The 24962-nt window shown below is 51.2% G+C and overlaps 1 protein-coding gene across 5 annotated transcripts; it reads left to right on the top strand.

Annotated features, from left to right (window-relative positions):
* Positions 1-24929, top strand: TTC25 (tetratricopeptide repeat domain 25). Of its 5 annotated transcripts, XM_032871632.1 has the most exons (13): positions 3-245; positions 2602-2733; positions 2959-3109; positions 3809-3870; positions 4166-4331; positions 5640-5864; positions 6029-6236; positions 13214-13300; positions 15141-15337; positions 18569-18669; positions 21824-21908; positions 23325-23790; positions 23829-24929. In XM_032871632.1, exons 1-13 carry the CDS (start codon positions 132-134, stop codon positions 23845-23847), a joined length of 2013 nt encoding a protein of 670 aa, XP_032727523.1. In that variant the 5' UTR covers positions 3-131; the 3' UTR covers positions 23848-24929. The 5 variants fall into 5 exon arrangements, with proteins under 5 accessions (XP_032727525.1, XP_032727524.1, XP_032727526.1 ...); XM_032871630.1 differs by having other exon boundaries at positions 23325-24929; XM_032871633.1 differs by lacking the exon at positions 2602-2733 and having other exon boundaries at positions 2-245; positions 23325-24929.
* Positions 24930-24962: the final 33 nt, after the last annotated feature.

The raw sequence follows: 24962 nt of genomic DNA on the forward strand, positions 1-24962 counted from the left end.
AGCGAGGGGAGGGGCCGGAAGCAACTCTATGCTTCCCGGTTGCTAAGAGACGAGGCTTCCACAAGGCGACGGAGGTTCTCCGGCTTCTTTTCCTCCCTTTTTCTGCTTCAGCGTCACCGAATCCGGCCACCATGTCGGACCCAGAAGCTGACATCTTGCGAAGCACCTTTCCCTCTTATATGGCGGAGGGCGAGCGGCTGTATCTGTGCGGAGAGTTCTCTAAAGCCGCCCATAGCTTCAGCAACGTGAGTCGTGAGTCGGGCTCTGAACCTACCAATTACCCATCACGTCTGATTCCTGATAACACCGAGGTCCCCATGGTACCCGGAGGACCCTGTTGTTTCTCTTATTCATTTGTTCCTGACTGACGCTCTACTGTCAACTACTGTCACTGCCTCGTCATTTTCTACCATTTCCCACTTGACTTCTGCCTGTGAATAACCGTTCGCTGCATTAAGAGTGGCTTCTCCTTTTTTACTGGACTGTTGTGTGACTGGCCTCTTCCCACAGAGCAGCCGCAATTTTCCATCCTTGGCTGGGGAATGGGCTTGGAGGCTGCGTGGACAAGCAGTGAAATCTCAAGCACACAGCTGCTCACAGAAGAGGGCCAGTACATAACATTATTGTATATAATCTTAGTACCAATTGCTCAGCCCCACCCTATGGGGATTGGGTGCTGTTTTAGGATATTAGGCACTAATATCCAAGATATTAGACAACCCTATGAGGGAGGTTCTGTTATTACTCCATTTTATAGATGAGGAAAGTGATAGAGAACTTGAGCACATGGCTGAGATCACTGAACTGGCAAGAGAAAGTTTTCAAACCCAGGCACTCAGATTCCAGTGCTGAGGTGCTAACCATCATACATACTCCCTCACAAGTAAGCTATTTGATGTTCTTTTTTTTAAAAAGATTTTATTTATTTATTTTAGAGAAAGAGAGAGATAGAGTGTGCACTGGGGCTGGGGGGGGGAGTGGAGGAGGGGCAGAGGGAGAATCCATTCCAAGCAGACTCCATCCTGAGCGGGGAGTCCCACTCAGGGCTGGATCTCAAGACCCTGAGATCACGACCTGGGCTGAAATCAAGAGTCCGGTCGCTCAACCAACTGTGCCACGCAGGCGCCCCAAGCAATTACCTCTTCTTACCACAATGTCTTTTACAATGTATAGCCTACTTCTTAATCAAGAGGGAGTGGTAGGATAGCCCTCTAACCATTCCCAGCACTCCTGCTAAAGTCAAGCTTTTCCACTGCTACCCAGAGTCTTGTGTCCCTTTCAATCACCAATCACACCCTAAAACCAGATTGGTTGGCCCGATGGGTCAACAGCTGAGTTCAGGAGCCCTGCCCCCACCCATTCTCCTCCTTCAGGCAGAGAGAAAAGAACACCCGGAGGGAAAATAGCTTTGGTGAGAGAAGTAGACTTCTTCCACAAAAGCCAGTAGCTACTTCCTGTTTCTGGAAAAGTAGAAAGGTCTTAGAAAGGTGTGGGTACAGTATGATGCCTCAGGAATGACAGTACATCACAGCTCCATTGATGATTTTCTTTTCTTTTCTTTTTTAAAATTTTTATTTATTTATTTGACAGAGAGAAAGAGAGCACAAGCAGGGGGAGCAGGAAAGAGAGAAGCAGGCTCCCCACTGAACAGGGAGCCAGACAGGACCTTGGTTGGGATCATGATCCGAGCCAAAGGCAGCCGCTTAACCAACTGAGCCACCCAGGCACCCCTTTTCTTTTCTTTTCTTTTCTTTTTTTTTTAAAGAATTATTTATTTACTTATTTTGAGAGAGAGAGAGTGTGTGTGCGCTCATGTGGAGGAAGGGTCAGAGAGAACAGGAGAAGGAGAGAAGCAGACTCCCCACTAAAAGCAGAGCCCTACCTGGGGCTTGATCTCTCAACCCTGAGATCATAACCTTAGCCAAAATCAAGAGGCAGTCGCCCAACTGACTGAGCCACCCCGATGCCCCTCCAGGGATGATTTCAAACAGAAGAGTGGACACAGGGACCAGGAGAAGTGTTCCATTCCCACTTTACTACCCAAATCGCAGTTTCAGTTTTGCTAGCATTTTCATCTTGATCTCCTGAAATATGATTCATTCACAACAAGCTAGGTAAGAAAGAGAGAGTTAGGGGAATGGATGACTCAAGTTGCAGATGTCCTAAAACCATTTCGTTAGCCTTCAGAATGCTTAGCCTCTAAAATGTATTTTGAGTGTTGTGCAGCCATTTGGGGTTTGTGGTTGAATTGGGTATGCGCTAAAAATCCTAAGCTTCTGTTGCCTGAGTGGACTGGAGGAATCCCTGACATTTGAGAAATTCAGTATATCCACCGCGTGGTACATTCACACGTCTCCACCAGGGGCTTTCACAGTAGCCAGTGATTTGACCTTGTTCGAGATGAGCTACAGGCAGACAGTCAGTGGACTGAGCGAAGATCAGTGTCGTGCTGCTTTTGGTTTGGAAAGTTCCAGAGACCTGTTTGCTGGTCTGAGGAATCCCCTTGAAATGCTGGCTGCGGGGCGGGGGGGAGGCTCTTTCCCGTCAAGCTTCTGCGTTGTGCTGCCTGATGCCTGTCAACCTGGGTGGTTCCTTTCTTAGGCTCTTCACCTTCAGAATGGAGATAAGAATGGCCTGGTTGCCCGATCCAAGTGCTTCCTGAAGATGGGAGAGCTGGAGAAGTCCCTGAAGGATGCTGAGGCTTCACTCCAGGGTGACCCGACTTTCTGTAAGGTGACTCAATCTGACTTTGCCTGTGGCAGCCTCTGATGAGAAGAAGTTGAGGAACCAGCCAGACTGCCTAGGGTTTGATACCTTTTTCTCTCCCTAGGTCACTTACCTAGCTATACCTGCCCCTGTATCCCAACCTTGATCCTCAACCCAGGACCCTCTGCTCCTCCACACTTAAGTCCTATAAGGCATTTTCTGCCACCTCAATTTGATTTCCTCTCATTTCAGGGAATTTTACAAAAGGCTGAGACCCTGTACACCATGGGAGACTTTGAGTTTGCCTTGGTGTTCTATCATCGAGGCTACAAGCTGCGGCCTGACCGAGAATTCAAAGTTGGAATTCAGAAAGCCCAGGAAGCCATCAACAACTCAGTGGGAAGTGAGTGACCATGGGACCTATACCGTTATCCTGGGAGGCTCTTGGAATCCTTGGGCTTGGAAGTACAATGAGTGAGCAGCCACCACAAGGCCTGGAGGGAGTCTCATGCTTGGATTTGGTTGCTGCTCATTTTGTTGAAGATTAGGAACTAATGTGTCCACCCAGAGGACTAGCCATTGATCCACGATGCTCAGCTCTGCAACTTCTGGTTGTCCTCTAAGCCAGATGCAAAATCTGTTCACATTAGGCCTGTCTTTGGCCTGGTTTTGTAGGGTAGAATGGGGTCCTGAGCCTAGCCTTCCCTAGTTCCTGGCTGCTTCTCTTACCACGAACAAACGAACCAAGGACTGGCCTTACCCATTGGCTTAGTGGCAAGGGGGAGGAGGGAGGAGAGCAAGAGTTTGCCACTGTGGCTGGCAGAGTGTGGAAATTGCTGGGGATGGAGAGCTCCCTCAGTGCTCAGGGACTGCCTTTGTTTGGAAATCTGGCTGCCTCGGCCTTAGGCTAGGAGGGGCTGCCTAGCTCTTCGGAGAGTGTTATTCCAAACATCCTCTACCATCAACCTGCTGGGCTACCTCAGAACCAGCTTTGCCACAACCTCTACCACTTCCTGCCAAAGGCAGCCATTTCTACATAAAAATATGTGATAGGTCATGCTTGAGGGCCTGGCACACCTGAGCCCAGCCTCTTTCCTTACAGGTCCTTCTTCAGTTAAGCTAGAGAACAAAGGGGATCTATCCTTCTTAAGCAAGCAAGCTGAGGTAAGGGCTTTGGTTCCGATGTCACATCCCTCCCAAGGAAGTGCCCACATGTGCCGGAGGTCTCTGTGGCCCTCTAACCTGGGGGCAGTCCGCTCCATCATGGGCAGCTGTGGGATTCTGCCCCAGCTCCAGGGGGGTCTTGGGAATGTAGCTGTTCCCAGACCAGACCACTCCATGGTTCTTGACCCACAGAGAGGTCCTGGAGGAGATGTCTGGGATCGCAGAGTCTGGGACTATGTCCAGGTACTCGGTGCTCCTTGTTGAGGCTCTACTGGGTATTGCTCCATCTTTCCAGAGTATAAAAGCCCAGCAGAAGCCTCATCCCGTGAGACAACTCGTACATCACCCCGAGAGGGAGTCCAAGAGGAAGGGCTCACTCAAGAGTGAGAAGATTGTCCGCCAGCTCCTGGGTGAGCTCTACGTGGACAAGGAGTATCTGGAGAAGCTCCTACTGGATGAAGGTTTCAGATACTTTGTTTGCAAAGGGAACTTGGGGCAAAAGAAATCCTGGGCAGGTGCTTAATACATGAGCTGAGAGAGAGCCTGTCATGTAACAATAGTTTATGGACAGAATTTCCTAGTATTCTTGTTTATAGGTGAGGAAACTCAGGTGCAGAAAGATTAAGTAACTCACCGAGAAAGTTACATATTGGTAAATGGTGACATGGCTCTTGGGTTTGAATCTAGGATGCCCAATTTCAGAACCAGTGCCGTTAGCACTATGGTACCCCTGGGAGGGAACCCTAGAGATTGGGGTTCCTTTGTCACCTGGGTCCCTGGAGGGGTATCCCCTGAGCCTTCAATTTGTAGAAAGGGCAAAGGAATCCGGCTCAGATGTGCTAGGAGGGGGATCCTACGATAGTAGTACTAGAATGTTCCAAAATCTCATCTGGTCTACTCCCTCCTTTTATAGATAAGGAAAGAGAGACCCTGAATGGGGAGCAACTTGTCCAAGATGACAAGCAAGTTCATGGTGAAGTCGACCCCAGAGGCTGGCCTCCTAACCTCCAGTCTAACGCTCTTTCCACTATACCGTGCTGGCAGTGACAGGAAGTAGGGCAGAGCCTTGAAATGAAATGGGAGGGTGGGAGTATTGCCATTAGCTCCTAAGCCTGAGCAGGGATCATCCTTGAGTCAAATGCCTTTTCTCCAGAACTGCCTTCCCGAGGCTATCTGCAGGGTTCCCCACAGGTCTGTGTCTCAGGAGCCCGAAGCACTTCTCGATCAGCGGTCTGAACACTTTCCTCCGGAGGAGCTTCTGTGGAGAAGGGGGTGGCCTGAAAATTACCCCAAAAGGCCTTGCCATTTTGCTACCAGCTCTAACCTCTGTGGTCAGGCAGGCAGCACACCCTCCAGCTCCCTGCCAGCCCTGGCCCACTTGGCACCCGGGCAATCCCTTGGCACTGGCAACCGGGGCCAGGTTGTGCATTCATACTCAGTCTCCTCAGAGGACACAACTTGAAATAAGGGGGCCCGAGGGCTGTGGTCCTTTCAGACAGCTATCTGCCAGCTGCCCCTTCCACTAGCTCCTTGTATCTTGCCATAAGAGGCCTGTGTACAAAGTTCTACACCATGGGAATGCCTGAAAGAGGGGATCTGGCCTCACCTAGGTCCACGTAGAGCCACTCTGCTACCTACGTGCTCTTGCTTTCCCCAGCTCCGAGCAGTACTCCCCACTGGGGACCTCACAATAGGAATCCCCAGGCAAGAGGAGGCGGCTCCCTCAGACGCTGGTTCTAGTCACTTCCTCCTCACACCATTTTTCCCAGACCTGATCAAGGGCACCATCAAGCATGGCCTGACCGTGGAGGACCTCATCATGACAGGCATCAACTACCTGGACACTCGCAGTAACTTCTGGAGGCAGCAGAAGCCCATCTATGCCAGGGAGCGGGACCGGAAGCTGATGCAAGAGAAGTGGCTGCGGGACCGCAAACGCCGTCCCTCACAGACAGCCCATTACATCCTCAAGAGCCTCGAGGACATAGACATGTGTGGGTGCTGTTCTCAGAAGGGCGAGACCTTTGCCCGGTGGTGGGAGAGCAACACAGAGGCCTGAGGTTCTGTTGGCCTGCAGATCAGATCTGGGGGGAGGCAGGTCTTCCCGTCAGCCTGAGGAGACTGCTGCCACCTCCATGTCCCCCGTTTCCCTTCCCAGTGCTGACCAGCGGCAGTGCTGACGGTAGCCTTCAGAAAGCGGAGAAAGTACTGAAGAAAGTGCTCGAATGGAACAAAGAGGAGGTGCCCAACAAGGACGAACTGGTTGGAAGCTTGTACAGCTGCATAGGGAATGCCCAAATCGAGCTGGGGCAGATGGTCGCAGCCCTGCAGAGCCACAGAAAGGATTTGGAGATCGCCAAGGAATAGTGAGTGCCCGGGGCAGGCCGAGCGGTGGGGCCCTTCAGAGCGCAGGGCAGAGGTTGCACACGAGCCTTTTGCCGGGGCTGCTGGTGGGTGAGCTCCCAGGACTGAGGTGAAGAGGCAGACCTAGATTGTCAGCGTTTTTTTTTTTTTTCCCAAGATTTTATTTATTTATTTGATAGAGAGACAGAGGTCACAAGTAGGCAGAGAGGCAGGCAGAGAAAGACAGGGGGAAGCAGGCTCCCTGCCGAGCAGAGAGCCTGACGTGGGGCTCGATCCCAGCACCCTGAGATCATGACCTGAGCCGAAGGCAGAGGCTTAACCCATTGAACCACCCAGGCACCCAAGCTTTTTTTGCCACAAAGAGGAAGGCAGTGGCTTAGAACGCTAAAAAGCTCCCAGAGGTTTGATTCTGAGGGGACAGGTCCTTTCTTAAATCATCTCAACAAGCACACATCAATCCCAGACCTGCCAGCCGCTGCCAGCCTTGGGAATGCCACAGGGACCAGATAAAAGGGTCATCTCTCTGCAGATGTAAAACAGAAAGTGACATAGCTAAAGACAGTAATCGTGGGCAGTGTCACAGAGGACATGTAGGGGACGCAGGGCTAGGAGAAGTGCATTCCAGGAGGATTTCACTGGGCACTGGGGAACGCACTCAGTCTGCGGGAGGGCCCTGAAGCAGGCAGGAGGAAGCTCAAAGCCAGAAAGCACAGAGTAGTGCCAGGGGAAGAGTGGCCAAGGGGAAGCCAGGCCAGATGGCAGGGGGCAGATCAAGCAGGGCCTCAGATACTATGGCGCTGGCTGAGAACCTGGGCTCTGGAGTCAGAGTGAGCCGGGCTTCAGAATTGTACCCTGCAGCCGTGGGACCTTGGGCAAGTCACTTCACCTCTCCCAGCCAGGTCTCTGCTGTCCAGTGGGCATAACAGTCACCCCTTCCTAAGAGGGTGGGAGAGGACAGGCAGAAGTCTGGTAAAGATCTCAGGACGGTGCCAGGTGTCCATAACCATACTAATACCAACCATCAGCTCTTCCCCAGACTTGAGGGTACCTCAAAAGTGCCATCACTTCCTGGGCATCCTGGTTCTAACCTTTGGAGCCCTCCATGACTTTCTCCTGCTCAGTCTCCAGTTGTCCCACAGTCTGAGCCTCTCCCTACCTCCCATCATCCAATTTCCACTCACAGGGCAGGTCTCTGCTCTCCCTGCCTCCAGCTGTTCCCACGTGCGGCCTCCAGAGGCCTGCCTTTCATCCAGCAGTTCTTCCCCTGCTGACACACAGGCCCTGGCCCCTCGTCGCCTGCAGGTTAAAACCACATGCCTTCACCTGGCACTCAAGGCCTTATCTGAACCCGCTTCCACGCAGTCCTCCCACATCACTCCTCCATTTGGGTCAAACCACATTTCTTTTTCTTAAAAGATTTAATTACTTACTTAATTAGAGGGAGAGTGAGCATGAGTTGGGGGGAGAAATAGAAGGGAAAGGAGAGGGAGGGGGAAAGAATCTCAAGCAAACTCCATGCTGAGTGTAGAGCCCGATATGGGGCTCAATCTCATGACCCCAAGATCATGGCCTGAGCTGAAATCAAGAGTCAGATGCTTAATAGACTGAGCCACCCAGGTGCCCTCAAACTGTATTTCTTTCCTTTTTTTTTTAATTTATTTGACAGAGATCACAAGTAGGCAGAGAGGCAGGCAGAGAGAGAGAGGGAAGCAGGCTCCCCGCTGAGCAGAGAGCCCGATGCGGGGCTCGATCCCAGGACCCTGGGATCATGACCTGAGCTGAAGGCAGAGGCTCTAACCCACTAAGCCACCCAGGCACCCCTCAAACTGTATTTCTTAACCACCCCACCCTCTCCTTACTCACCTGAGCCCCACGTGCTATTCATTCCCAGTTCATTTCTCACTGGCCTTTGCCATGCTGAGAAGTATCTGGTATTGGCCATTCCATAGGCAGAAAACAAGCAACAGCTTTGGAGACAAAGCTGACTTTTGATTCCTGGCTTTGGTAGTCGGAAGCTGTGTGGATTTGATTAAGTTGCTTGTCTTCTCGGTTTGCTCGTCTCTAATGAAGGTATATTAATACTGACTCATAGAGATTATGAGGATTAAATAAAATATGTATGCACAGTACCATGGGCCCAACCATCTCCCGTGCCCTTAACACTCACTTATAATCTTAACTTCTCAGCAGACCTCCCTCCTGAGCCCCAGGCCTGCATATCCAACTGATTCCAAGACATTTCCACCTTGGGTGTCCCAAAGGAACCCCACATTTAACATGTCCAAAGTGGAATCCCTTATCTTCCTCCCAAACCTCTTGCTCCAAGGTTCCCTCTCTGTGAGGATGGCACTGTTATTTGTCACTCAGTCCCCAGGAAGGAGCCCAGACAGCTTCCCAGACCCCTCCCTCCATGCTTGTGCCCAGCCAGCCTCCATGTTGTTTGGGCCTCCTCCTTCCTGTCTCCGTGGTGCTTTTCTGTTTCCCTGCCGCAGCTCAGTCCTGACCCTTCTCACTTCTTGCCCGATTTCTCCGACCTGGGTTTCCTGCAGCCCAGCTGGCCCTTCTGTACAGAACCAGTCCAGTGGTAGGACTGGGACAAAGTTCCAGCCCCCAGTTCTGCTCAGTTTAGGCTGCTCTTCCTGATCTGGCTTCTCCTGGCCCCAGTGGACCCAATTCTGTCCAGGCCCCTGGGCATCCTGAGCTCCCCCACCAACACCTTGTGGCTCTGCTCCTACAGCCCCTGAACAGGACTCCCTTCTCTTTCTTCATCAACTCCCCCCTTCCCGTCCTTCACAATTGTAAATGTATCTCCCTTCAGGAAAATTCCAAGTGTCCCCCACATGGTTTAGAAGTCTCCCCCGCCCTTGGTGTTCCCTCTCTGCACTCCATGTGGATCATGGCTCCCCTGTTGGACTATGGATTTTGGAAGGGACTATCTTACATCTCTTTCTCTTCCCAGCACCTTCTGCACAGTAGGTGATTAATGCCTGCCAAGCAGCTAAATAAACGAAGCTGTTCCTCAGACAACATTAGTCCCTTTTTACCACCCACAAGGCCTCCGGTCTTGTTTGTTCAGGCACTCCCTCATTCTAATCAGCCATGCCCCCTATTGGCTCCCCATCTCCAAAGCCTGATGGCCCTCAAGGCACAGATCAAACCCCAGTTTGTCTCAGAAGCATCTCCAGTGGCCCCAGACCTCATTTTCCCCTCCAGATACTCTAGGTGATTTGATTGCATGCTTTCTCATTGCTATTGTTATTTCTTCTCATATAATATGAATAAATTAACATATTACAACTTATTCATTCATTCATCACGCTGTACTTGAGCCCCCATTCTAGAAGGGGGGCCTCCATCAGAGCAGCTGTGGGAGCACCAGGTGCACAGAATGGCCATAGGTCCAGGGAGAGAGGCAGGTGGGAGCACTACTAGGAGCTCAGGGTTCCAGACAGGACAGGTCAGCCAAGGGGACGATGGGGAGGGAGAGGGGCACCCTAGGCAGATAGAAGTGGCAGGGATGAGAGATGCAGGGCACGGGGTCAAGACCTGTGGGGAGTAGCAGTCTGGGTCCCATGCTGGGGAGGACTGAGGACAGAGGAGGAGTCTATTTTCACACAAGTACTAGGGTTAGTGTTGTACTTGGTCTAGAACTCGGGGGCACTGCGATTCAAGCAGAACTTGGATGTCTTCCCCATCCCCACCTTCCACCACCACACACCGCTCATTTACCTGCGACCATGTTGACACGCATCCTTCTGGCCCCTTTTCAATGTATTTACCTACATATTTATGTACCTATGCACATACCTAGGATTCTTTCTTTTTTTTTAAGATTTTATTTATTTATTTGACAGACAGAGATCACAAGTAGACAGAGAGGCAGGCAGAGAGAGAGAGGGGGGTAAGCAGGCTCCCCGCTGAGCAGAGAGCCCAATGTGGGGTTCGATCCCAGGACCCTCAGATCATGACCTGAGCCGAAGGCAGAAGCTTTAACCCACTGAGCCACCCAGGCGCCCCCATACCTAGGATTCTTAAAAGCAATTTATTTTTTTATGATTTTTAAGAAGAATGTGTCTTGGAGAGGGTCTCGTTCTTCAAACGGCTCCAGAGAAAAGGAATTTCAGTGTGCATAGCCATTTCTTCAGCTACATCACTGTGGGACACTCAGACTGTTCCACTTTTGCCATCAAGCACAGCAACATTTGTGTGCGTGCTTCTGTGGGGAGAGGGATGTTTTGATGAGATGTGCATGTTTTAAAAGGCAGCTTTGGCCATGGTTGGGGGAGGATGAGTCCAGGGAGCAAAGTGTCATGGGGGACATAGGAGCCCACTGGCTGCCAGGGCCTTGAGGGACAAAGAGGAGGGAGAGTGGGAGGAGATGCTGGGTGTGCATTGGGGGACATTTTTCTGATTTGTTGGGGAAGAATTTTTTAACAGAACAATGTTCATATGGTAGTAATGGTAAAGAACCCATGTAAGGGGAGCAATTATCTCCTTTTTTAATGAAAATATCTTAATCTCATAGGCACCTGGGTGGCTCAGTTGGTTAAGCATCTGCCTTCCACTCAGGTCATGATCTCAGGGTCCTGGGGAGGAGCTCCACATTGCATTGGGCTCCCTGCTCAGTGGAGAGTCTGCTTTTCTCTCTCCCTCTGCCCCTCCCCCTTCTTGTGCTCTCTCCCCTCTCTCTCTCTCACAAATAAATAAATAAAATCTTTTAAGAAAAAAGAAAATATCTTAATCTCTTTTCTGATGTTACAGAAATACTGTAAACAATTCAAACAATATGGATAAATGGGTAGTTTCCCTCATACTTTCATTTCCCTTGGATAATCACTGTTAATAGCTAGACTTACATCCTCTCTGCTTTAAAAAATGCCCATTTTGGGGCGCTTGGGTAGCTCAGTGGGTTAAGCCTCTGCCTTCGGCTCGGGTCATGATCTCAGGGTCCTGGGATCGAGCCCCACATCAGGCTCTCTGCTCAGTGGGGAGCCTCCTTCCTCCTCTCTCTCTTTGCCCGTGTCTCTGCCTACTTGTGATTTCTCTCTGTCAAATAAATAAATAAAATCTTTTAAAAAAATGCCAATTTGGGGGAGTGCCTGACTGGCTCAGTCAGTGGAGCACATGACTCTTAATCTCGGGATTGGACTTGGAGCCCCACACTGGGGGTAGAGATTGCTTGAAAATAAATTATTTTTAAAAAATGCCCACTTTTTATTCATTCACTTCTTTTTTGGTGAGTTAAAACAAATTCAGTTTTTTAAAAGATTTTGTTTTATTTACTCACTTGAAAAAGAGATAGAGTGAACGAGCAGGGGAAGAAGGGGAAAGAGAGAGAGAGAGACAGAATCCTAAGCAGACTCCATACTGAGCACAGAGTTCAATGCGGGGCTCAGTCTCCCAACCCTGAGATCAGGACCCAGAGATCATGACCTGAGCTGAAACCAAGAGTCTGACGCTTAACTGCCTGTGCCACCCAGACACCCCACATTCATTCTTTTGTAGTTCTGAAGGTTAGAAGTCTGAAGGCATTCTCCCTGGGCCAGAACGAAGGCATTGGCAAGGCCATGCTCCCTGCACAGGCTCCAGGGAGAACCTGTTTCCAGCCTTTTCCACCTTCTAGACTCACACTTGGTTCTATGTGCGCCTCCTGTGTGGCCCCTTCTTCCACTGTCAGGCCAGGAACACAGCATCATGCCTCAAGCCTGCATATTTATTTTTAGCACAGATGGGGCAACAGTCATAGCACACACTCCTATAATCTGACTTTTTCACTGAATGTGTCAGGGACTTTTTTTTTTTTTTAAGATTTTATTTATTTAACAGACAGAGATCACAAGTAGGCAGAGAGGCAGGCAGAGAGAGAGGAGGAAGCAGGCTCCCCGCTGAGCAGAGAGCCCGATACGGGGCTCGATCCCAGGATCCCAGGATCACGACCTGAGCCGAAGGCAGAGGCTTTAACCCACTGAGCCACCCAGGCACCCCTGTCAGGGACTTTTTATACACAAAAAGTGTCAGAGCTGGGGCACCAGTTAAGGTTGTTTCTAAGGTTTATTATTATAAACACTGCTGTAACAAGCGTTCTTGTCACATTATCTTCTCCAGGTAAATTCCTAGAAGGGAAATTGCTGCATCAAAGGGACATGTGTGTAAACTGCTGCGTGATTGATTGTTCTCTGGAAAGGTTCCCGTGGTGTTCATTCATGCCACAGGGCATGAGTGGACTTGTGTGCCCCAGCCCTGCCTCCTGGGCATCATCCCTCCAACTGGACTGGACTTCCGAGTTTCTGAGGCCAGGGCCTCTGTCTGCTTTTCTTCAGTTACCACAGTGCCTAGAATGGCCAGTTTCTTTTTCTTTCTTTCTCTTTTTTCCTCCCTCCCTTCCTTTCTCTCTCTCTCTTTTTTTCTCTCTCCCTCCCTCCCTTCCTTTTTTCCTTCCTCCCTCCCTCCCTCCTCCATCTCTCCCTCTTTTCCTCTCTCTTATTTTCTTAAGTAGGCTCCACACCTAGCATGGAGCCCAACATGGGGCTTGAACTCATGACCCTGAGATCAAGACATGAGCTGAGGGGCACCTGGCTGGCTCTGTTGGTTAAGCATCTGACTCTTGGTTTCAGCTCAGGTCATGATCTTGTGGATTATGGGATTGAGTCCCGTTTCTGGTTCTTTGCTCAGTGGGGACTCTACTTGAAATATTCTCTGCCTCTGCCCCTCCCACCTAAGTAAATAAATAAATCTTTTTTAAAAAATGTATTTATTTGATAGAGAGCAAGAGCGCACAAGTGGGCTAGGGGAGAGAGGCGGAGGGAGAGGGGAAAGAGGACTCCCCACTGAGCAGGGAGCCCAACAACCCTAGGACTCCATCCCAGGACCCTGGGATCATGACCTGAGCTGAAGACAGATGCTTAACCGACTGAGCCACCCAGGTGCCCCTAGGATGGCCAATTGCTAATGAAGAACATATCCTGCTTCTTTGCCACAGTGACCTTCCTGATGCTAAGTCGAGAGCCCTTGACAACATTGGCAGGGTTTTTGCCAGAGTTGGGAAATTCCAGCAAGCCATTGACACGTGAGTGACCTCGGCTGCCCCTTCCCCATCTGACGGCCAGGACCTCCCACCCTCCCACCAGACTCCCAGCCTGGGGCCCGCATGCCAGGCAAACAGAAGACCTGAGTTTAGCTCCTGGCTCTGCTGGGTGACCATGGGCAAACCCCTTTGTCAACTCTGAGGCTCATCAGTTAAGGTGATTGACTTGAATCAGCATCTGCTCACAATTCCCCAGTCAGAGGAATCACCTGGGGCACAGGTGTGTGAGTTATGGGGATCTCTGCATTAAAATTCTGATCCTGAAGGTCTGGGTTGGAGCCCAGGAACCTGGTTTTTGTTTTGTTTTTTGCTTTGTTTAAGAGTTTACTTATGTATTTGAGAGAGAGAGAACTGGAGCATGAATGGGGGGGGGGGACAGAGGGAGTGGGCGAAGCAGGCTCCCCGCTGAGCAGGGAGCCCAACAACACTACGACTCCATCCCAGGACCCTGAGATCATGACCTGAGCTGAAGGCAGTTGCTTAACTAACTGACCCAGCCAAGAGCCTTCAGGAATCTATTTTTCACAAGCACTACCAGATATTCCTTACCTTGAGCAAGTTCAGGAGCTGATCGATCAGCTGGCCTCAGGGACCTCTTCTGAGGCTGTTCTGTGAGTCTGTGGGGTCATGGGGTCACTAGGAAGGGAGGCTGAGCTCTCCAGAGCTGGACTGAGTTAGGCTTATCCACCGGGACCCTTCTGTTCCACATCACTTGGTTTCCTGAATGGCCCCTGGTGTCTATGTGCTAAAAGACAGAGGAGTCTGAGAGTTCATTCACCTGTTTGTATCTTTCTATAAGAAAATGTTTTGCAGGGGTGCCTGGGTGGCTCAGGTCATGGTCCTGTGTCCTGGGATTGAGCCTCGCATTGGACTTCCTGCTCAGCGGGGAGTCTGCTTCTCCCTCTGCCCATCTCTGGGCTCATGCTGTCTCTCTTTCTCTCAAATAATAAAAGAAAATCTCTTTTAAAAAAGAAAATATTGTAGTAAATTTGTGCTTGTTGTTAAAATATTGATTTGGAGGGGCACCTGGGTGGCTCAGTTGGTTAAGCGACTACCTTCGGCTCAGGTCATGATCCTGGAGTCCTGGGATTGAGTCCCACATAGGGCTCCCTGCTCGGCGGGGAGACTGCTTCTCCCACTGACCTCTCTCCTCTCATGCTCTCTCTCAAATAAATAAATAAAATCTTAAAAATATATATATTGATTTGGAAAAAAGAAAAGAGCAGCAGAAAAATTATCTCACCACCCAGAAATGATGACTAGGTCTAATCCTCATCCAACTTTATTGGTATCTCATGTTGTTGTTGTTTTTTAAATTCTCATCTTTTTTATTTTTTAAAGATTTTATTTATTTATTTATTTGACAGACAGAGATCACAAGCAGGCAGAGAGGCAGGCAGAGAGAGAGAGAAGGAAGCGGGCTCCCCGCTGAGCAGAGAGCCCGATGCGGAACTCGATCCCAGGACCCTGAGATCATGACCTGAGCCGAAGGCAGAGGCTTTAACCCACTGAGCCACCCAGGCGCCCCCATTCTCATCTTTTCTGTGTGCATTTTGTCTTCTGTATATTTAACGATACTCTTCAATGTTATTTATATGTTATTTGAAATGCAAGTTTACAAACAGGATTTTCAATTGTTATTTCAGTTCTATCTATAATGTACCAAAGGAGCTCTGGCCATTTCAAAATCTCTTAATGCTTTGCTGGCTCTACTCCTGCGTGGGAAAGAACTGGTAGCTGGAGAACGAGTTCTGCTCAGCCTCCTGTGGCCGAGTCATGGGTTTGAGTGGAAAGAAGTGACCCTGGTTTTTCACATTCCCAGGTGGGAGGAGAAGATCCCTCTGGCAAAAACCACCCTGGAGAAGACCTGGCTGTTCCACGAGATTGGCCGCTGCTACTTGGAGCTGGACCAGGCCTGGCAGGCCCAGCATTATGGGGAGAAGTCCCAGCAGTGTGCAGAGGAAGAAGGAGACATTGAGTGGCAGCTGAATGCCAGCGTTCTGGTGGCACAGGCCCAAGGTATGGACATGGAGAGAGGACTCTCCATGCTACCTTTCCCAGGCCTCTGGCTGAGGGGACAGGCCAGGGCTGGGGACCCTTATCATCCCAGTGTGTCCCTGGCCAGATGAATGTGGCCCCTGAGAGTGGGGGATAGAGTCCTTCATTTTGACTGGTTTGCAGTAAGTGCCTCCTGTAAGCGTGAGAGCCGGGAGCACCCCAGAAGCTGCCCCAAGGATCTCAGCTGCAAATCAGCCCAGCATTGCATCATCATCAAAACAGGGCCACTTTCTCTGGCCTTGGAACCCTTCTCATGTGCATTCTTGCACTTAATCACCGCGTGAGCCAGCGACGAAGGTAGTATTGTCCTCCTTTCGAAGATGGGGAAATGGAGGCACTGCGTGGTTTAGCTGACTGCCCAGGTCACCTGAGGGATGTTTTCAGAGTGATGCAGATATTCTTTTTTTTTTTTTTAAGATTTTATTTATTGAGGCGCCTGGGTGGCTCAGTTGTTGCTTCTGCCTTTGGCTCAGGTCATGATCTCAGGGTCCTGGGATCAAGCCCCACCTTGGGTTCCCTGCTTGGCGGGAAGCCTGCTTCTCCCTCTCCCACTCCTCCAGCTTGTGTTCCCTCTCTCACTGTGTCTCTCTCTGTCAAATAAGTAAAAATAAAAATCTTTAATTAAAAAAAATATATTTTGCTTATTTGTTTGACAGAGAGAGAGCATGTCAGGTGCTTGATGGAAAAGTCCTAAAACTGGGTTGTGGGGATCGTTGTACAACTCCATCAAGTTACTAAAAGTCATTGAAATGTATACTCACAAATGGGGCATTTTATAATATCTAAATTACTCCTCAGTAAAGTTGTTAAAATAACGCAGCAAGGGGCAGGGGTGAGCAAGAACAGTTGAGACAGGGTTGGTGGTATTTTGAATTGTTGAAGCCGGGTGACAAGTCATAGGGCCTCACTATATGTCATCTATGTTTGTGTATATTTGAAATATTTCATAAATCAAAGTTAGAAAGGAAATGGCTGGAGGTCACAGGTCAGTAAGCAATGAGGCTGGGACTAGAGCCCAGGCCCCTGCTCTAGTCCCAATGGGGGAGGTGATGTGGCAGGGGTTGTGGTCAAGGGCATCATCATTCATTATTCTTACCACAAATACTTTCTTGGCACATTTGAGGCACCAAGCAGGGCACACAGTAGGGATAATCTTTGATGACCTTGTCCTGCCTTCATGTCTGAGAAGTCACTTTGAAGCAGAAACCTTAAGGATGAGAAGGCACCGACTATTCTAAAAGCTGAGGACCGCACTTTCCAGCGGTTCTACAAGGAACACCATGTAGAAGGTGTTGAGGAGTTTGGGGGATTTAAGAAGCTGAGGGAAACCAGGGTCAGCCTTGAGGGCCAGGAGGTCTGGATGGGGTGGACGAGGAGGGGCCAGATCCGCAGGGCCTCATGGGCCTCATTACAAATCAGAGATTCTTCCCTAAAATCATAGTTAGACAGGACCACTGGAAGCTTGAAACTGGGGGAAGGCGTGAGTACTAGAGCTTTTCCTAGAACCCTTTTCTGTTCTCAGGAGGGCATAGTATAAGCTGAGGGGGAAATGTGATGTACCCCTCAGGGTCAGTGTTGTCCTTAGTCTTTTTTTTTTTTTTTTAAGTTTTATTTACTGGGGCGCCTGGGTGGTGCAGTCATTTAGGCATCCGACTCTTGGTTTCAGTTCAGGTGCTGACCTCAGGGGTGTGAGATGGATCCCCAAGTGGGCTCCGTGCTCAGCAGGAAATCTGCTTAGGTTTCTCTCTCCCTCTCCCACCGGCCCTCCCCGCTGTGCATTCTCTCTCTAAAATAGATGAATAAATCTTAAAAAGAGAGAGATTTATTTATTTATTTTAGAGGGGGTGGGGAGAAACTTTAGCAGATTCCATGCTGGGGGCAGAGGCAGGAACAGGGCTCCAATCCCATGGCCCAGAGGTCAGGACCTGAGCTAAAACCACGAGTCTGACGCTTGGCTTTTTTTTTTTTTTTTTTTTTAAGATTTTATTTATTTATTTGGCACAGAGAGATCACAAGTAGGCAGAGAGGCGGAGGGTGGGAGGGAAGCAGGCTCCCTGCTGAGCAGACACACACACACACACACACACACACACACACACACACACACCCCGCCCGGATGCAAGGCTCGATCCCAGGATCCCAAGACCATGACCTGGGCTGAAGGCAGAGGCTTAACCCACTGAGCCACCCAGGCGCCCAAGCTTAACGGACCGCACCACCCAGGTGCTGCTCCTCCTCCGTCTCCTCTTGAGGACTTGCTTGGCCCCAAAGGCCCCTGGAGAGCCAGGCAGTCACTGCTGCTTTCAGTTTCCCCGCTCTGGGATGGAAAAACCAAATGCAGCTGCTTGGAGCCCCTGGGTTCTAGAGGCCATCCAGTCTGGGTGCGGAGTTTCGGGCCTGGGGCCTCCTGTCAGAAACCGTGGGCAGTCGGTTACACCACCTCAATGAGGTCCCAACTGCAGCACTCACCAGCTGGGGGAGGGAGCTGGGACAGCTGCTGCTTCCTCTCGGGGTTCAGATTGCACCAGTGTGGGGGCTGGACTCCAGCTGCTGGCCAGTGAGTCACAGTCAGCACTTTTCCATCAGATCTCAGTTGGTCTTCACAACAGGTGAGGTCAATTTGAATGAACATTTAAAAAATACCGGTTTCCAGGGGCGCCTGGGTGGCTCGGTTGGTTAAGCGTCTCTTTTTCTTAGCTCAGGCTTGCTCTCAGGGTCGTGAGTTCAAGCCCTGGTACCGGGCTCCACATGCAGGGAGCCTATTTTAAAATGTGTGTGTGTGTGTGTGTGTGTGTGTGTGTGTGTGTGTGTGTGTGTATTTCTATATTTTATATATATGTTTTATTTATTTATTTATTTGTTTGTTTATTTATTTATATGGGTTTCTATTCCTGGAACAATCCTATGTTGGGGCAAGATGGGAAGATGGGATTGTCCCTCTGCCCTGGTGACACATGGTGTGCGCACAGGCCCTGGCCCAGACCCTTCTTTCCTCTCTGACCTCTCTGAGAGGGCTGCTAGCCAAGACTCGGGCTCCTAGGTTCTGGTAGCCAGAAAGGGAGGAGATGGGCAGCTCCATGATGCTGCCTTGAGGCCTGGGGCTTCTAACTGACCCTGGGAAGGGCTGGGCGGTCACACTGTCCAACACACAGTGTCACAGTCTCCCTTGCTTGCCTCTTCTCTGCTCTCCAGTCAAGCTGAGAGACTTCGAGTCGGCCGTGAGCAACTTTGAGAAAGCCCTGGAGAGAGCAAAGCTGGTCCACAACAACGAGGCGCAGCAGGCCATCATCAGCGTGAGCTGCCCACCCTGCTGGGCCCTGGCTTCGGGGAGGCCGTGGGGGGGTCCTCAGCCCCTGGGTCAGCCAGAACCCAGGGATTTATTACCCACCAGCCGCAGGGGTAGCGCCTTTCTAATGCTCGCTGACGCTCTCAGTGTGTACAGCAGCCCCATGTACCTATTTTTACTCGAAATAAACAATAGAAATGGAAGTTTTACGAAACACATTTACCTTAACTATATATGCTGGTATTTCCTGTTATATTCTCCCATAGTTTCCATTTTCTTTTCTTTTGGTTTTTATTTTTTATATTTTTTATTTTATTTTATTAAAAGATTTTATTTATTTGACATACAAAGATCACACGTAGGCAGAGAGAGAGGGAGGAAGCAGGCCACCTGCCAAGCAGAGAGCCCGATGCGGGGCTCCATGCAGGGCTCGATGCGGGACTCGATGGCGGGCTCTATCCCAGGACCCCAAGACCATGACCTGAGCCGAAGGCATTGGCTTTAACCCACTGAGCCCCCCAGGCGCCCTTTTCTTTTGTTTGATGCTGGCTGAACCCTCAACTGATGTTAGGGCTTGCCTTTTGGAAAATGCTGCCTCCTCCCGGAGACAACAGGAAATACAGCGTGACCGCCTCCCTCACAGGCCTAGGGAGGAGGCCCCATGCTGCTCAGCAAGGCAGCCTGCCACATACCGATATTTAGATGCCAATGAATTAAGAGTAAATAAAATTTAAAGTTCAGTTCCTCAGTCACACAGCCACATTTCAAGGGCTCTATAGCTGCCTCTGGCTGGTGGGTTCCCAAGAGTGCAGATCTAGAGGATTCTTTTTTTTTTTAAGATTTTATTTATTTTACACAGAGATCACAAGTAGGCAGAGAGGCAGACAGAGAGGAGGCAGCAGGCTCCCCACTGAGGCAGAGGACCGGATGTGGGGCTCGATCTCAGGACCCTGAGCGAAGGCAGAGGCTTACCCACTGAGCCACCCAGGCGCCCCCAATTCTTATGGTGGCAGGCATTTCTGTTGCGTAGTGCTGGCGTAGACCGTAAGCGTTGGGAGGCAGAGACTGGCGAGAAGCCCGAGGAAGCCCGCAGGTGCGTCAGACCGGCCGCCACTCCCAGAGCCGCTCCAGGCAGCTGCGCATCCTCAGGAGGGTCAGCACACTGACCTCAAAGATGCAGAGTTTGCATGAGTCCCCTGGCCTCTCCACCTCCCACTGCCTCCCCCGCCCCCCGCTGCCCCATGTTGAAATGCCAGAGCTTCCCACCAGCACGTGGCTGGAGCCCAGTAAGCATCTACTGGCATGAATGAAGCAGGGCCCTTGTCCTGGGTGAGCTTGCCCCTGTGATTAAGAGAGGCCAGGCATGCGGGGCGCCTGGGTGGCTCAGTGGGTTAAGCCTCTGCCTTTGGCTCAGGTCATGATCTCAGGTCCTGGGATCAAGTCCCGCATCAGGCTCTCTGCTCAGCAGGGGGCCTGCTTCTCTCTCTCTCTCTGCCTGCCTCTCTGCCTACTTGTGATCTCTCTCTCTGTGTCTAATAAATAAAAATCTTTAAAAGAGAGGCCAGGCATAATAATGAGGGGGCACCATGAGGGCACTGTCTTGGGGACCAGACTGAAGTTTCAACGGGAACTCAGGAAAGGGAGCAGGGACCCTGGGAATTGACAGAAGAATTCTCCAGTTGGGCCTCCTGCTGTGCTTTGAAGGACCAGGACAGACGGGTTTGGCCAGGCTGAGAAGGGGCAAGAGCACTGAAGGCACCAGAGGCCACGGGAACTGAGGGGTCTGTGGGAGGCAGAAAAGAGCCCCTGGGCCTGGATGCGAGGGCCGGCTCACCATGGCAGAAGAAGTAGGGCCAAAGGACCCCAGATAGTCGGCAGCCCAGCCGGGACGTGGAGGGCTGGGAATGGCAGAGGCGTGGCCTGACCTACTCAGAGCTTTAGGATGTGAGCTCATGGTTTGTGGAGGACCCTGGTGAGGGTCCCTTTCCTGTCGTGGTGGGGAAATCGGTCCTGAGAGATTCCACCTCGTGGCAGTCTGTGCCCCCCTTTCACCCTTCCCAGGGCTTAGGCCTTCCACGCTGCTGTCTTCTTCCTTCTATGTGTGTGTGTCAGCTCCCCAAGTGTGCATCTCGCCCTCTGGAGGAAGAGCGCTCCTTCCCTGAACCATGGGGCTGCCCCCCAATTCCCACGCACCATCCCTCCGCCTAATGCCCTTCTGCAGGGTCACCCTGCAACCGGAGAGCAACAGCTCCACAGTCCAACCCAGTAAATCTCTGCTGGCCACCGGCTGGCTCTGAGCTGCCCAGCCCAAAGGTGACAGCTGTGGTCCTGGGCCACAGGAAGCTTGCTCTCAGCGGGAAGGTTAAAACAAAAACCCCTTGTTCCTGGCCAGGGCGAGGGGATCCAGGGTGAGAGTGCCTGAGTGGGTGAGACAGGGCTGGGCTGTCCCATCAAGGTGGGGCGTCTGGCGTTGCCCTGAAGGCTGGGCAGGGTTTTGAAAATGAGAGGCAGAGAGAAAAGACCCCATGGCCTTGGCGACTCCTCGTGAGACCAGGTCCCTGTCACCTGACCCTCCTATACTGGCAGCTCTGGGCAGGAAGGTGCACTCGAGGCCAGATCAGTAGTCCCCCTGGCCTCTCCATGGATGGTTCCCGACTGCTTCTCATGGCTCTGCCTGGAACTACAGGCACAGCCTGAGCCCCAGGACACCAGGGAAACTGTGGATGCCCCAAGGGCCCCTCTCAAGACAGGCCAGCACCCCAGTCACACCTGGCAGTGTGTTTCCAAGTCCCCTCCTTGGAAGCTTGCTGCCTTGCTTAGAGGCTTTACTGTCTCCACATTGGCTGGAGCCGAAAGAAGCTTCTGGTAAAGAGGTCGAAATGAGCAGACGAGAGGCAACTCTGAAATATATACCAGAGCCCAAGGAAGTTGAAATTCAAGTTACCTGCAGTTGTGTTTATCTCCTGCCACCTAGTGTGGCTAATTCCAGCTCCATAAGTCTAAACCCTGGGCCCGGAGTTTGCGTAGGAGCCCAGAGAAAATGGAGGGCAGCAAGGCTGGTGCAGAGCCATGGCTTCTGGGATTGGGGCTCAGGTGAAGAAAGGGAAGGTGTGGGTGCCAACAGGGGTTAAGAGGGGTCACCAGCTCCTCTCCATCCACAGGCCCTGGACGATGCCAACAAGGGCATCATCGAAGAGCTGAAGAAAACGGACTACAGGGAGACACTGAGAGAAAGGAGAGAGAGAGGTGAGCACCAGGAGGGAGCGCCAGGGTCCCCATCCATGCTCCCCAGCAGCTCTTCTAGTCCTGGGGTTGGGTTTCTTGGTGCAGGAGAAGGAGGTCCAGCCCTTGCCCACTGCTCTGAGTGCCCACTCCTGTATTTCTCCAAGTAACTCATCAGATATTAGTTAAGCACTCATCATGCACTGGGAAGGTGTGGGATTTGGGGGAGACTTAGGTTCGGCTTCTGTCCTGGAGGAGCACACAGCCCCAGGGAAAGCCAAGAGATTTGAGTTGTCAGCAAAGGGGATCCTGCGTGTTGAGCGGGGAGCAGCAGGGGTGAAGACACGGGTTTGGGGGGGCGGAGGGAGAAAGACGATTGTACACAGCTTCTGCCTGCCCTGCTGTGGTGTATCAGTCCCTCAGTGCGGCAGCGACCCCTCCGGGCACCCAGGCTGAAGTCGTCTCTGACCCAGGCCCAGGGGGAGATGGGATGTGAGGTTTCTGGGCACCCCAGCAGCCAGATGACAGCCCTTTATTATCCAGTGCCTGCTATGTGGTGGCTGGATCGCCTCAGGGAAGGCATCTGCCTCTGCTTCACAGGCCCTCAGAGCTGCTTTCGGGAGCCACAGGGGTCATAGGTGTGAAGAGATACAGCAAGGAAAGGGCAGAAGCTGCAGTGTCCTCCCTCCCTTCCCCTGGTCCCCTGGGAAGCCTGTGTGCCAGGGAGGCCCTGTGGCCCTCGGCAGTTGCTGGGCACTTCCCTCCCAGAACAGCAGGCGGCAGCATTGTCTAGGTCTTCACATGGTGGTCTCTTTCCTGCAGAACCTAGGGCCCTGCAGGCATCTTAGAGACCAGGAGCTTCCAGGAAGAGAGTATGGGGGAGACTCTCATGGGGAGGGCATTGTGACTTTTCTCTGTAGCTCATAAAAACAGGGAGCTAGGATCCTTTTGATCAATAAAATAGCTCTCCAGCTGAACTTCCTGCTAACAGTCTGCTCATACTTTGATAGGGAACCTCCCAATAAATGATGAATGTGCTTCCCAGGGACAAAGAGTAATGCAGAATGAGGAGGCTGGAGAAAAGAACCCCTCTGTCATTTCCCAGCACCTGTGTTACTTGTTGTAGGGAAAGAGAATGTGCTCTGAGAGCAGACTATCCTGGGTTTAAATTCTGACAGTGTGACCACTGGCTGTGATTTCTCTGTCATCAGTTTCAGGTCCTTTGACGACAAACTCAGATCACTGACACGATGCTGTTAATTCCATGACAACCGCAAGACATTGCCTCTGCAGCCCGCTCAATGCCTGGATCAGGGCTGGTGCTCAGGAAACAGTGACTGGCTGTCTCTCAGAAGCACAGGCCTCAGGGGGTTGAGATGACCCCAGGCCCAGAGATGGACAAACTTTTACTTTTCTTCCTTCCTTTCTCTTGTTTTTCAGAAGAGGCAGCTGAATTGGAATCTTTGAGAGAGGCGGCTACGGGGAAGGAGAAGGAAAGCATGAGAAGAGGGAGAGACGAGTTCGAGAAGGTGATGAAGCACTGGGAGCGAGAGCCAGCTGACAGTGAGAAAGAGACAGAAGATGAGTTGTCTCAGGAAATTCTGAGGGTCGCAGCGAGTGGACAAGAAGAAAACAGGCAGAGAGAAGTAGAGGAAGCCAACTCCTTCAAGAGAATAGGGCTGGGAGCCGCAGGGCGAGACTCAGGAGATGTTGCCAAGAGCATGTCCAGAGACCTGGGTGCAGGAAGCGAGGGAGAGGAGGGCAGGAAACCGATTGAAGTGGGCAGAATGGAATCAAGAGAAATTTACAGGAGGCCTTCAGAGCTGGACCAGAAACCCTCAGGAGAATTAAACAGAAGGGAATCAAGAGGACTGGAGAGTCAAGTTTCAGAAGACAGCAGAAGAGAGTCAGAAGAAACAGGGCAAACAGAACTGGGAGAAACAGCAAAGGCAGAAAATGGTGAAGACATGGAAGAACATGAAAAAGATGAATGAAGCAGCAGGCATCAGGACCAGGGACCTTGGGGATCTTATTCAACTGGACTTGGATTTTCAAGCTGAGATTTGTCTCTCATAGGAGAACACATGGACTGGGCTCCACAGGTCGCCTCTGCCTCTTTCTGCTACTGTTTTCCCTTTCAATAGATATCTTTCACTCTTCAAAACCCTGAGTCTGTCTTTTTGCCTCCCTGCTCACCCACAAGAGCCTTAGAGAATGAGGACCCCCACTCAGGGTACCACTCTCCAAGCAAAAGCATTTCAGGATGGTGAAGAAACAGGTGAGCTCCAAGGGACCAAGCTAGCTTAAAGAGGGGAAGAAAAAGAAAGTCCTGGGAGGAGAGGTACATTTGTGCAGACACTGGCCATGGGTTCATCTTGCTGAGTGACTGCTGTGGTCAGGGCACTGTGGGAGGCTTGATGGAAGAAGTGATGATGGGACACGCTGAAGCCTGGCAGGCACAAAGAATGAATGCTGGCATTGAAATGGGCATTATGCTGGAGGAGCCCAGAGGAAGAGAGCTCCTGCCTCAGAACAGGGAGCAGTCCCTAGGAAGAGTGGCAGCTGGACTCCACCTGCGCCACCTCCAGATGGTACAGTGAAGTAAATCAGACTCCACAAGCTGGTTTCCTCCTCCGTAGAACGGTATCTGCCCCCAGGGTTGGCATGAGACTTCTCTGAGTGCTCAGCACAGCACTTGGTACAGGGGAAGCTCTCCAAAATCCGACCCAGCTTTTTCGGTGACTTCGCAGAGGAGGTGGCAGCTGAACAGCTGCCTCAGAAGATGTGCCAGGATTTCACTACATTACTCATCTGTCCCGGCTATTGCCATCCTGGTTCCATCTCTCCAGTCCTTCGAAGGTTTAGGGCTGAAGTTAGGCTAGCTAGGACCAGACCCCCACTAATGTGAGGCGAGTGAGGCATTTCAGATGCAGTGGTTCACGGGGCTCCAGGAAACTCACTAAGCAACAGGTAGTAATCTAATGTAATGTAAAAACACATCCACAACGCTAAACCCCACGATGAATAAAATACCACAATTTTAAACAAGGACAGGATCTGACCTTGCACTTTCATGAC

Source organism: Lontra canadensis, unplaced genomic scaffold (genome assembly GCF_010015895.1).
Source record: "Lontra canadensis isolate GAN:19392208 unplaced genomic scaffold, GSC_riverotter_1.0 scaffold43, whole genome shotgun sequence".
NCBI lineage: Eukaryota > Metazoa > Chordata > Mammalia > Carnivora > Mustelidae > Lontra > Lontra canadensis.

Excerpts from the sequence above, each read along its gene's own strand:
- TTC25 (XM_032871630.1), top strand. The coding sequence starts at position 132 with ATGTCGGACCCAGAAGCTGACATCTTGCGAAGCACCTTTCCCTCTTAT. Across the intron at positions 3,110-3,808 it reads CATCAACAACTCAGTGGGAA|GTCCTTCTTCAGTTAAGCTA; the intron begins GTGAGTGACCAT and ends CTTTCCTTACAG. Across the intron at positions 15,338-18,568 it reads TCTGGTGGCACAGGCCCAAG|TCAAGCTGAGAGACTTCGAG; the intron begins GTATGGACATGG and ends TCTGCTCTCCAG.